Raw genomic sequence first — 13,769 nt, forward strand, 5'->3', positions numbered from 1 at the left:
TTGTTACTAACTTCCATATTAATAGTGGTGCCGCCTATTAGCGTGTGGTCAGAGTAATTGTTGCTGTTTGTTTATTTAAAGAATATAATGTAAATATCACTTATTGGATGTATAGAGGTTTAGCTTATAATAATAGATTCTAAAATGCAAAGTTTAATGATCAAAATATTAGGTTAGTAAAATTAACGTACATAACAACATCTAAGAAATCAGGAAGCGCATAAATTTTTTATTCGTATAAAATGATGAATAGGATTGTAAAAATGATTATTCGTATGATTTAAGAAAACTAGGATTTGATAGGTGAGCTTAATAAAATTTAGTAAAGAATTATTTAAAATTTTGTAATATTTTATTAATAAAACTTAACAACCAATAAACAAGTAAAGTTTGTTTTAGCGGTAACAAAGATGTGTTAGACGAAATTAAAGTCATACATTCAATATACATCGTAGCGTAAATTTGTTGTCAAATCAATGGACTAAAGTCTAATATTTATTACTAGTCTAGCATATACACATAACTACATACTATTTTTCATCAGGAAACATAGAATGCGTAAATGGGGAGGTGTAAATACTATTTAGTACGATACTATAACATCTAGCATACGTTACGTTTTTCTAAGCTAGCATGATATCTAGTAACTAGCCATTTACTATTGAACATCGTTCATACATAAATGCGTTACTTTTTGTGTAAACTATGAGAGCCAGTCTGTTTGAGGAACGCGATTACAAACACACATTTTCCTTGTAACATTTTTCTTGCTTACTAACATACGTTACGTCCACTTGTTAACTAGTAACACGAATTGCAAACTAATTAGTTTACTTACATCGACATTACATGATCTGTTCTCTATTTTCTACTTCTCTTTCAAGGAATCTTAACGTACCCATTGCTACTTAAATCCTATTGTTACACAAGAAACTAAATTCCGCGAATAGTTTCTCCCATAATATTAATGCTTTAAAATCCAACAGGTACAACAATTTTATTATTGTAATTTAAAACTTTTAAGCGAGTTAAATTGAACCTGTTACGAGAAATAATTTTAAAGTTACGAAAAATCAAACTTGAGCAACGTAGTCGTTAAGATTCCATTTCTTTAACGAAGCAGTTATTAAAACATCAAAAACATTAGCTGAACACGAAACAGTTAGAACATCAATGGTTTTCTTTTTGGCGAGTGATAGTATAGATGGGAGCACGAGTGTTCTGTCCTGGGGGTATCGCGGTGTAAAAGGAATGCTTCTTGATTCTTTTGCTCTTGCCTTGGCGACGATCCCGCCCAATTACGTGTTGTATGCATTTAGCCTAGTATTGTGTACAATAGTTGTGTTCTAGAAAGAAGCCAAACTAGGCACGCGTCTATAAGATAAGACGGTACAACGACCAATAGGTGACACTACTCATAGATCATGCTTAGTCACAGACGTTACAAAGGCGGTGTCAGATACTCTGGCGAGTAAAGCCCAGCAGAAAAGGACCGCCCACCCAGAACAGATTTTTCAAACTCTCGTCTATAGATACCGTTTGCGTAGAGTACAGGGTTTACGTATATTAAAGTTGTCAATCACTATAATACGAAACGATTTGCAAACTATTCTTTAACGTCCAACGTAATTTGTACAGTGAAACTTGTTTATTCTTTTGCAGTTTCAAATGCAAGGTCGTTTAATTGAAGAAAATCTGTTTAAGAGAACATCGAAAATTATTTGCATTTTAATGTTTAAAGATACACGAAGTATGCGGCTCGTTAAAGCGCATATTGCTCTTCAATTGTACTTTAGCGATTTTGACGTTGTACAAATTATGCGACACGCGCGAAAATTATTTTCCAAATTTTAAACACGAAACGATAAAAGTTTAAACAATACCACATACGATTACAATATAGCTGTACAGTGTGTGTGTATTTGTAAACGAATACAACTTTGCGGCTCTACCGTAACGAACATACGAACATCACAACAGTTTATCTTTTTTTTATCATATGTGACTATACGTATATTATAAATTCTACACGAACTATCGATTAATGGTACCAATGATCGATGTTGGAAAAGCATTTGCGGAACAATTAATACTCTTCCGATCGTTTCGAAATTGTTTCACGATTTTCAAACGTTCGTGCTTAATAAACTCTTTACACGCAGGCCTACTATTCGATACTTATTGACTGTATAGATTGCCTGTTTGTAAATTGTGAAAGATAAACTGTAGATTATAATTCCATGTAATATATATTGTTTCACTTGTGCTTCGATGAGTGATTTGCTTGCGTACCATTGTTTATTAAACCGCACGTTTTTTTAACGAAGTACACAAAGCTAGCTGTGTTAATCGTATCTAGACACTTCTCGCTAAAAGCTGGTACTCTAATAGTAAGTGAAAGGTATATCGTTAGGACAATCTATCGCGGATACATTGTAATCACCGTTATGAAAACGAAAGACCTAAAATTTCGCATTAACAGTTATGAAATTAGAAAATGCTATCTTCGGTTTCTCTGTTATTTTATCGATGGCCAGTGATCTTACGTTTGAAGCACGAAAGTAAAAATCTTTCCACAAGGGGATCAAAAACGTCCAAAACGGTTCAATGCACCATTGTGCATTGCGCAGGGCACCAGAAAATATCACGAAGATATAATTCATTTACGGGAGATACGACGTTAAGTGTATGTATATCACGAAACTGTTTCTTTCGAAACAGACGTTTACATTTCTTCGCAAATGGTTCAATAAACGAACAGTCTCGGTGAAGGTCTTCTTTAAGTATTTGCGAACTTCCTCGTGAAGTTTCTGTCAAAATATATATATATATATATTTTTTTTTTTTTCTTCTTCATTTCTCCGTAAAAATTTACATCTATATAACTTATCGATATGCATCCAAAGCTTATCGTTATAAAGCGAATATGTATATCTGACTTAGAAGAAAATCGTTTAGACATAGAGATGAGACATGCGCCGAAGAGCATACAATTAGTGGTTATAGACACATAAATTGGTCGACTTTTCATTCGTGGAGTCATAAACACACTTACCAAGAGCGCGAGACGAATATTCAAAAATTTGAATTTCTCACAATAAGCCATAAATTTGTTTAGCCGGCCGATTAACATTATTATTGTACACTTATGCATATGCAATCAGCGGGTAATGGTCCTTTGATTTCATAATCGACCTTCGTGCGTCGCTTAATATTGCCGATTTCTTTCAAGTATAAATTTCTCGTTTCGTCGTGCAATACAAAGCGTATCAAACGAGCGTACAAATATTTAATCGTCGAGCCGATTTTTATAAAAACGTATCTCAGAGCAAATGGATTTTTTCGTTTGTTCGTACAAATTTTATTATTCTACGTTCGTATAGCTACGTTTAGCTTAGAATGTGAAGAAAGTTGTGCCACTGATGCAACTGTTGCCGTGTATACGTGTTGATCGGGAACATACGGTGCAACCGAGGAAAAAGTGTGGTTCTGGATGAAAAAATCAATCGAAAATGTAAACCAAAGTGTTCTTTCGCAAAGCATCGTTTTCGAGAAAATCGGATTTGGAAGTACGCGTCGCGTGTGCGTATTTATCTCATTTGTTAGCTTCGATTTCTCGAATCTTTTTACGAGCTACTATCGTGTTTATATATGTATAAATGGTTGAAGACTTGTAATTTCATACAGACTTATAATTTTATAACACTTCGTACAATACGTCATGTATGTTATTTCTCGGTAACATGTTATATATAGTGCCAAATGGCCCGACATGTGAAATTATTATTTCGTGTAGAAGAGACGATGTCGCGAGCAGTAAAAGAAATATATCTCGTTTGAATGGTTTAAGAATCGATGCTATAGCGCTTTTAAAAGCTGACTAGTCTTTCAGTTTAGACATTACACGAACTATAGTACAGTAAGAGAAAGAAAAAGAATTATGCATGAAAAATAAACCACTTCATGTTTGTAATAGATGGTTCAGATGCAACATATCGTCCGTTTCTTTGGTGCACGTGAAAGGATTAAAAAAGAATCGATTTGGGAGAGTTCTCAGCGCTGACCTCGAAATTTTCCATTTTTGTGGAGAAGTTTGATCAGATTATTGTTATATGAACACGTGGCCTATGAATTTTTAGAAATGACTTTTTTAAATGCAAAAGTTCGTACCGAAAAATGTCGTTCATCATTTTCGATTAATTTTGTTACGTCGAACCATTTCCTTTTCCAGTTGTACTATATATTACGAGTCACCGTGTGTTATTTTCGCGTTAGTGTTTAACTGTATAGAAATATCGCATTTTTAAAGACCTCTCTTAACAATATTTTGCGAGAAACCAAAGTACCATTGAACGTTATACATTTTAATACGACATTAACACAGTTATTACGTCTAGCATGTACACACCTTTTAAACACATTAGGTAGATCTCTCATGTCTGACATCTGTATACATTCATTATAATTATGCCTAATTTTAAATAATAAACAGTTCATTTCACTGGAGCGATCTTCAATTTTTACATGTCCATAGAATAATTTATTCTCACTAGACAATAAGTGGCGGAATTTATTGAATATTGTTTCCTTTATTTAAAGTAGGATATTTTTGTATTGTACGTACGACAGAAATATGATTTTTTCAAATAAGTAAACAAAGGAATCTTTTCTTCGTGGTCTTACCTAAAACTTTTATGTACGAATATTGATCGATCCAGTAAAATGGAACTAAGAATGTATATTGATAATGTTACATACGACACACTATATAAAAATTGTACAGAAACATTCACAAATATATGCTTTAGCATGACGCTATATATGCACTTGCACACATGTAAAAACTTTCAAAATCTATTTGGCACTCGTCTAATTTCTTCAAAAAGACGAGTACGCTTGCTATATTCATCAATTCAAAGACATTGCATCTGAGTATAGCTTTACTCATTCGCTAGACATACGTTTGCTTTACACTATTTTTAAATTTTCCTTATGTTAATACGATAATTGGTCTAAGAAGGTATTGTTTGCGTAAAAAATATCAACTGTGGTTTTGCGACTGAATTGTCTCAAGATAATTTTAAATATCTTTGTTATACACTGTATAGTTATTGTAAATAGAATTTGACCACTCAATCTTTGGAAAACAAGAAACTTAATAATTAATATACTCACGTATATGTATATGTATTAGTAGATTTTATACTGATTTTGGTCTCTATGTCGTCAATACTACAAATATAATACAATAAATCGACATCGTGAAAGGAATACACGCATTTTTGACACAATTTTGATCTTTGAATATTCGGTAACACATTTTTTGATTCATTGCGTACGCAGATGTTTGATTATTTAAAGATTTGTTTAACTCATTGTTAATTCATTACAGAAAGATGTTATTGATGTGTTGAATAATAACATTACGAAGTATAATGAAAAGTAAATTGTAATTTATCAAGCTGCAGTGTCGTCCTTTGTGTTATGAAATTTGTTTAGATACGGTACGTTTTCTTATATGCGTACATTATAGAATAAGATAAATATCTACGACAAAAGCGTTATCCTAAATAGTCGGTACAATGTGTGTTTTATGTAGATTTGCTGGATGCAGACAAAAAGGTTTCGACGTGTATTTTTCATAGTTTTACGTACTATGATTTTGCAAAACATTGTTGTCCAATGTTATTTTTATTTTCTAACTTCCATTTATTATCTCTTCAAGCCTGATACTTTTCGAATTGTGTTTACTTAAAAATTTGGAAATTACTTAGACAGAAATCTATAGAAGGTGGATAAAGGCAGGTAGTATTAACCTCGAGCGTTGGACGTTCCCTTGTGCAAAAATAAATTGAATATGTAGAATAAAATTTGTCAATATAAGTCTTCGTTTTCGTGAAAATTTATTTTAAAAATTTCTTGAATACATCTTGGCGAACGTTTCTACTTATTAGTCATTATTTTTATTTGTATTAATGTTTGCAAACATTCGACGCTGATACGATGTTATGAATTTTAACGTGTTGTAACTAGTAAGAAGATAGTAAGATTTAAAGAATAGATAATACCATTTTACCATTAATATTTATTGCAGAATCATCCATAAAAGTAAAATTGATGCGTAATTGTTAGACAAGACGCTGGCCAAGTCGTGCCGAATCGCACGCGTGTCTCAAAAAACTTCAAAATTGATTTTTTCGAAAATGTCGCCTCGCGTACCAAATTTGATGCTACATTTTTCATTTAGTTTTGTTCAAGGAATCACTTTATGCCCGTTTGTGTTACCCGACTTCGTTCACCCTGTATAAATGTAAAATGATTACATAATCCGTAATAGTTTAAACGCTGGTAGCTTTAACTCATGTTTACAATTATTTATTATTTTATTTTGTACGCGTTACTTTTATCAATAAACTGAGAACAATCGATGAAATAGGAATGAATACTCCTAAAAAAATACTCTCTTTTCTGCAAAATTTAATTTTCAAACGATCTTATTTTATTATATTGTGATTTACTTAATTTTAATAGTATATAGTATTAGAGTATAAATTACTTTCCGAGTATTAAACACCACATTTATTATTTCTATGTATGCCTGTACCCAGCCTTTCTGTGGACAGCATGTATGTGAGATTGTATTCTGTTTGATTCGTTATTTAACATAATGTGTTCTAAGTGGATTACAAGATTGGTTTAACATACAAGGGAACAGTGTGTGTGGGTTACTAAGCATCGTCACACATTGAGAGGGGCCCAAATTTTAAAAGTGGACCCTCGCGTCGTCTCAATGTGTGTCGCGCGTTATACTTTGCATTTTGATTTCGAGCTATCAGCCATTTTCCTTATATACTACTTACACAGTAGATTATTTGTATCTTTATTACGTCTAGATCTTAACGATAAAACGCACAATAGATTTTTAAAGGCTGTTAAATGTTTTTCGTCTGAAATTAAAATCGATATCACAATAGCGTATAATAAAATAAATGTTTCTGCGAAGGATACTTGGTTTCCGAAATGTTAGGTGAACTCCGATTATCCACTATGTATCAAACATTATTCGTCTAATTAATACTCAACGATTTATCGTGTTTTTATACAAATTTGTGTTATCGCGATCGCATTTTTGAGACGTAACGTAAATCTAGAATTGGGTTAATACATTTCAAAATGAGAATTTTTTGATATTTTTAGTTCGACATATTTGTTACGATGCACGATAATATCGAACATTATATTTTGATTCAGTATTGGAAAATAATTATTTTAAATACTGTTTTCATTCTAGTCGTACGTCAACAGGTTGAAACATCAATGATTTTCTATGATTACGGTGTATCGGTTATGCTATAAAAAATGTGAACAAGGTCCGAGAATTTATCGTATTTCGCTATAATTACTGCATCCCATAACCCGCGCATTTTTCCAAAACGAATTACATGCATTCAGAAATTTAAGAAAAATATCGTCGTTACTACATTTTCCAAATACCAAAATCGATAACTTAAGAGACACTTAATTATTTCAAACGAGAGATTTATATCGAGTTTGACCACGTGTATACATATCAGCAGAAAACTATTTGATGTACGGCAAACTGAAACTCAATGTCTTTTGTTTACATACGTAGAATACAAAGAAATTCATATAAATCCAATTATTATTACGCGCAATTGTGTATCTATGGAATTTAAAAAATTTGTACGAAACATATCACTTACGCAAAGTAACTCGTTTAAAAATTTTGCAATGATTTAATAACATCATGCACATTCAAACTGTACACTATAAATACGTACGTATAGATATGTATTTGTTTGTAAGTGTGTATACATCTTTACGTTCACACTATGTATGCTAGTATGACAATGACGATATGCCTGTTATATCAAATTAACATTTATATAAGTTTAAGTATAATATCTTCATACTTCTGTCTTAATATGCAATAACATTACATATGATCTATTGCTGTTATTGTTTTAAAATACACGGTAGGTAATTATATTCGAAGCTTTGCACCTAAATGCACACTCTTGTAGGTCTTTTGATAGACGTAAAAGGAGCTCGTACGGGATACTTGCAGTGAACTGCTTCCTATGAGAAATAAAGATATTTGTCGCGACGTTATCAATTTTAATTAACCGAACAAAATTAAATTTAAGTCTTTAGGCTTTACTTTGTTCACACAATTTTTCCCTTTGAATTTTATTCTGCGTGCTTTTTTAAGGATTCTTACGAAAAATTATAAAATACTTTTTATAGTTAGCTGTTTAATATTCGTATAGGTTCTAAAAATGTTCAGAGATGGAAACGAGAATTAGAACAATCTGCTTCGACAACATCGATATGGTGTACACCATTTAATACACCGATTACGCTATAACATATAACACCAATCATTAATGAGTTAACGATTTTATATCTAGTAGTTCGCAGTATGGTCGAAGCAAAAATTCTTCGGTGACATGAAAAGTGTTATGGACTGTGAAATAGTGCCTGGTGCAAGACAGATATAATACTTTACTATTTAGACTGCTACTGTTTGTCCTGTTCGTAGGTAAAGAGAGGTCTCCTTTGCGCAAGAAACTATTATAGGTTCACGATATTCATAGCGGCGTCGCGTATTACGAGATTTGAACAGCAGGCAGGAAGCAGAATATCGTTTTTCACATTTAGCTTCGTTTTCGCACAAGCACGTGTACACGTATAATTTTACATGGACGTGTACACACGACGAGCGAGATACGCCTTAAAAGTCTAACGCTTTCAGGTGTTTTCTCGCTTATGAGCGACATCAGTTGCCTTAATAAAAATTGTACACCGCGCGTAGCGTTTACATAAAACGCGACAGTGTAACCTTGTATTTTGTGTTTCAACGTGCAAGCGGCTATTCCGATCGAAATCAGAAACTAAGGTGATCGGTTACGTTTCCCTTATGTTGAAATTGTTTTTCACTCCGCTACTTGGCGCTCTCGTTAATTTCATTATTCTCTATAAATGATAATTTTGTGCACTTCAAATTATTGCACATCATTAATATTGCAATTTGAATCTTCGTTTTCAATTATGATTTCCTCCTTATATGTATTTCATCTCAACAATAACTCATAATGACGAGAATTTTGAGTAACCAATACCTGTTACATTTTTATTCTTGAAAATTACGTTACGATGCAAAGAAAATCAAATTTTTATATTTGCGTTATCGCGTAGTAGTCACCAAGTAGTAGATTTCTCACGGCAGATTTCACGACAAATGTTTCACGACTGTAGTACTAACTTTTTTCCAACATATAAATGATTTCTAGGAAATACTTCGTTTAACTATAAATGCTTTGACAAAATTCCACCCTCTTGTTTACCGTCCTCCTTTCGACAATGTTACTCCATTTTGTCGTTTCATGCACGTTCGTTCATTCGACGACAGATTATTCCTTTAATGAGTGAAACGAATATTAGCGTAAATGTGATACACACGGATGGATAACTAATTATTTCTTATAAATTTGTACTGGTTAGATTTAATCAGCCGACGGAATAAATTATTTTAATTGGCGATAAACGTAGGTACACGGGTGTCCGTACGGAGACGAGTCTGAAATTAATTAAATCAATTTGTGGTGATCGATCAATGTACGAAGAAACCGCCTTCTTGAGGCCCGTTTTCTCTAATTCACCCCCTTCACCAACGACCACGCAACCACCTTTTGTAAATAGAATTTTACAAGGTCATGCGTGGGGAACGGTGGAGGGGGTCCGGCCGCTATGCTTGGTCCACTTCGTGACAAACCTCCATGTAGTCCGGATTGTGCATTATGTCCTTTATCATGTCCTTTAGTATCGGATAACGAGGAAATATTGGGTACACCTTTGAGCTGTTGTACTCCTCCTGCGGCAAACAGTGCATTCATTACACTAATTAAATAGATTGGATTCAAGCATTGTGCGAATCAAGCGATTCAATTTCTTTATACAAAATTTTAATAGGGGGTAATTGAATCAGCTTGATTTCGAAAAGAATCGCCAGGAACCACGTTCAAAAACGTGATTTCTATTTTTACAAGATCAATAGTTCCGTCGACATGTTTCTTTAGAATTTTTAAACTTTTTCCGAATGTATGGAAAATACTCTTACACACTATAGAGCAAAATTTTTACTTCGCGAGTATCTTCGTTATCGAGAATTTGTCAACGGTTCAGTCAAGATAAAGGATTGTACACTATCTTTTAGGATTACTTGGAATAAGCAAGAAAGTTCCTTTTTTTTTGGTATTTTAGAATCCAAACGAAAGGATGGGTTCCATTGTTCAAACGAAAAGGGGTTAAATCGTACCGTTGTGTACGAAATCTGCTTTGGTAGAGACCGTGATATCGAGTATTTGAATTCTCAAACGATAATGCGATTTAGTCTCTTACTGTGGCAAAGATAGCGTGAAAGAGTATTTTCAGCCTTGAGGCAAAGTCATTGTCGACGGAGGGAGAGTCCCATAAGTTTCTGAACAGCAAATGTAACGACTACTTTTTTCGTCGTATCGAGTAGCCTTCCGTTGTCAGTCTGCTTTGACATTGAAAGGAGGAGAAACGAAAGCGAACACGGTGAATAGATGCAGAATAATGGAGACGCACCAAGCGTTTCGGAGCAAGCTTTTATCGATGGCAGTACTTTTGATTGAAGGACGGGTTTCATAGAATCTTTACAGGCATACTGAGATTCATGGAACGAATAAAGGAAGATAACAATATTTGGTGCACTTGCTTATAAATACCTTCAAATCTCGAATGAGATTTCTCAATCCTGTATATTTTTTCAGCAGCCTGTACAGATCATTAGTCATTTGCGTATTCTCTGCTTCGATCTGAGCTGTTGTCATACCTACACGTGTGAAAAGAAATGTGAATGAATTAATCTTAATGTAAGGTAAAGTTTTGTAGCGAATAGATATAATGTAAATTATTTTTAACGAAACGAGTATCATTATTTAGGCTGTATCGTGTATACTGCTCACTATAATTAGACGATTATTTGCTTAAATAAATTAAACACTCGGTAAAAATATTGCTATATAGAATGGTTCTGAAGTAAATAGCTAAAGTTTTTAACATTATCAATTATATAAAATGTTTCTTAAAGTTTATCTTCTTTTTGATTGTCCAAAAATATTATCTAATTGTTTTGAATATCATAACAAAGTAGAAATTGTGTAGTTATTAAAGAATGATTATGTTTCTACTACTAGAATTTTATTTTAATTCTACTAGAGATTTTACGAGTATATTACGAAATTAAGTATGCAATTGTTTTGTTTATATTACATTATAATTTCGAACTACATAATTGTTTCAGATCAAAGGTGCTGATACAAATTAAGTGATATTTCGATAGTGATAATCGAAATATCATGGCTTTGCTTCTGGTATATTTTGAAAGCATAGAATAATACTGAATGACAGCCTTGCTACAATACAATAACTGATCTCTTCTTGCCCTTTCGAGCACGTATGATACAAGGTAATATATTATTCATGCTTGGAAAGTTTCCAAGCGACAAAATAGCTATCGAGTCGCGTCTGTTCCGCATAATTTGTGCAATGAGAAGACTGTTCGTTGACAGCGCATGAATAGATTCCCATGTTTGTTCGAATTTTATTTTTGATCGTTGCGTATTTCCCACTCATCCTCAGAAAAACAGAATCATAAATTTTGTTTGCGATATACAATTCAAATAATGGAATTTCAGTAAAGGTAATAATATTTGTGTTTAGTAATACAATTTTTTAAAAATAATTCTTATCAAAGTAGTATTTATTTACATAGACGTGAAATATATATAGTATTTTAAATCATGTCTATGTAAATAAGTACTACTTTGATAAAAATTATTTAAAAAAAATATATATATACATATATATATATATATATATATATATATATATATATATGCAAAACTAAAATGTTGACATGCATGTAGAAATGGACAGTACAAAGTAATAAACAGTGAAGAGTTTGAAGTAAATGGGTGTAGATGATTATTGTGTAATGAAATTATGAATTTTATGAGTGCAGTGATAATATTACCATTGCTAGCGCTTAGGTTGTTCAAATGTCCTGGCAACAGTAGATCACTTAATAAATTCTTTCTTTACTTTTTAACAAAAGAAATTTAATGAAGATTTTAATAAAATTTTCAAAGAAAAGAAAGATTTTCACGTTTACTTAAAAATGTTTCGTTCGTTAATGCGTAATATTTCATTTTCAAAATTATCTTGTTCAATAAATAACTGTTAGGTAGTAATATTTATAGAAACCTGAAGTTGTCGAACAAATGATGTTAGTTAACAAATATCAAATTGTTTTCTTTCTAGATTTTACATTGTAAGAAGAAAAATTCTTTAATATCTAAACGAATTATCACGCATTGATTAACATTTATTTAAATATTTTCAAGCATTTTTTGATAGTTGTTCGTGCTTTTTTTTTTTATTTGAAAATACTAATTTTCATTAGACATTAATATATTTATATCACTATTGATGAAAATACACGTATATTGTAGCGAACGAGATTTATTTCCAACAAACTTCAAACTTATATTTATTCAAATTTTGAAAACTTATTCAACAACCTAATTCTATTTCCATTTGAAAATGTGAGATAAAACCCAGTCACAACGAACGATGATTTTATCTTTGTTGTAACCTTACAAAAACGATCATGTATTATAATAAAAAGTCGAGTTTATTCTCGAAATATGCTTCAATGTGCTTTTTCGCTCAAGTATATATATTTGAGCAAAAAACCTAAGAGAATCGTATTTTTTTATTTCTGTCCAATTTTGAAATATATTTTAGGTAAGTTATAAATACAGGAACCGAGTCAATTTTTATGAATATCACAAATTGTAAAAAATAAAGGGAAGCAAAGAAAGCCTAAAACAATGGAAGTTACGAAAGTGATTTTTTCGGTAAGGCAGGAGGATTTTTATGATTGCTGTTCGCTTTATTAAAAAATTATAATAAATTCGATTAATGCTATGCGATGTTTGCTGACATTCATAAATAATATATACACACACACATATATTATGTATGTATGTATGTATGTTATGAAGATGCTGTTGCACAATATGGAGACAAAATTAAAGGAGAATTTATAAAGGTTCTTACTTGATACTATTTTTAATTATAATTTGTTTAAAGCAATGGAGAAAATTATTTCTTCGTACTGACGAATTAAATATTCGTGGTTTCAAAGGGAGTAGGTTAACGAAAGTCCAAGAAAATTCGAGAAATCTCTACGAGTAGACACAAATAAGAAAAAACACGTCTCTCTTAGGTGGAATGAAATTTTCAATCAAAGGACGTTTCATTCCTTGATTGAAGTTTATGATTTTAGCGATTAACAGTATTAAAGTAATGCTCCTTGTTAGCCGAATAAATAATATCAGTAACATTTGTTGTAATTCACATATAATTTCTAGGATAAGTTTTCCCTTGTTCACACATTCTAATGGTAGGCGTAATTTTTATTGTAATTTCAACTTACTTTCGAGTCTCTCGATGCGTTCTCTTTTCGTCTCCGCTTCTTCAGCGAGGCGAGCTGAGGTTTTTACCCCCTCTCCGCTTTTGTGGGTCTTTTCCATGATGGAGCACGCGCGTAGGACAAAGGCAGGCACTGTTTCCTGTTTTTCCTGCTTCGGTATATCTACCAGCGTCCAGTATTGGGTCTCTAACTTAATCACGTCCTGGAAAGGTAAAACCGCAGA

At 32.3% G+C, this 13,769-nt stretch overlaps 1 protein-coding gene across 1 annotated transcript in view; it reads right to left on the minus strand.

Moving 5' to 3' along the window:
* Window positions 1-7,949: 7,949 nt before the first annotated feature.
* Window positions 7,950-13,769, minus strand: part of LOC143149096 (uncharacterized) — a 178,601-nt gene continuing 172,781 nt past the window's right edge. Inside the window, exons 5-7 of the mRNA XM_076316171.1 lie at window positions 13,550-13,748; window positions 10,773-10,879; window positions 7,950-9,895 (exon numbers count right to left, since the gene is read on the minus strand). Of these exons, the coding sequence (XP_076172286.1) occupies window positions 9,770-9,895; window positions 10,773-10,879; window positions 13,550-13,748 (432 nt within the window). The 3' untranslated portion in view covers window positions 7,950-9,769. The remainder of the gene's footprint in view (window positions 9,896-10,772; window positions 10,880-13,549; window positions 13,749-13,769) is intronic.

The sequence above is a fragment of the Ptiloglossa arizonensis genome, chromosome 7, assembly GCF_051014685.1.
Source record: "Ptiloglossa arizonensis isolate GNS036 chromosome 7, iyPtiAriz1_principal, whole genome shotgun sequence".
NCBI classification, from domain to species: domain Eukaryota; kingdom Metazoa; phylum Arthropoda; class Insecta; order Hymenoptera; family Colletidae; genus Ptiloglossa; species Ptiloglossa arizonensis.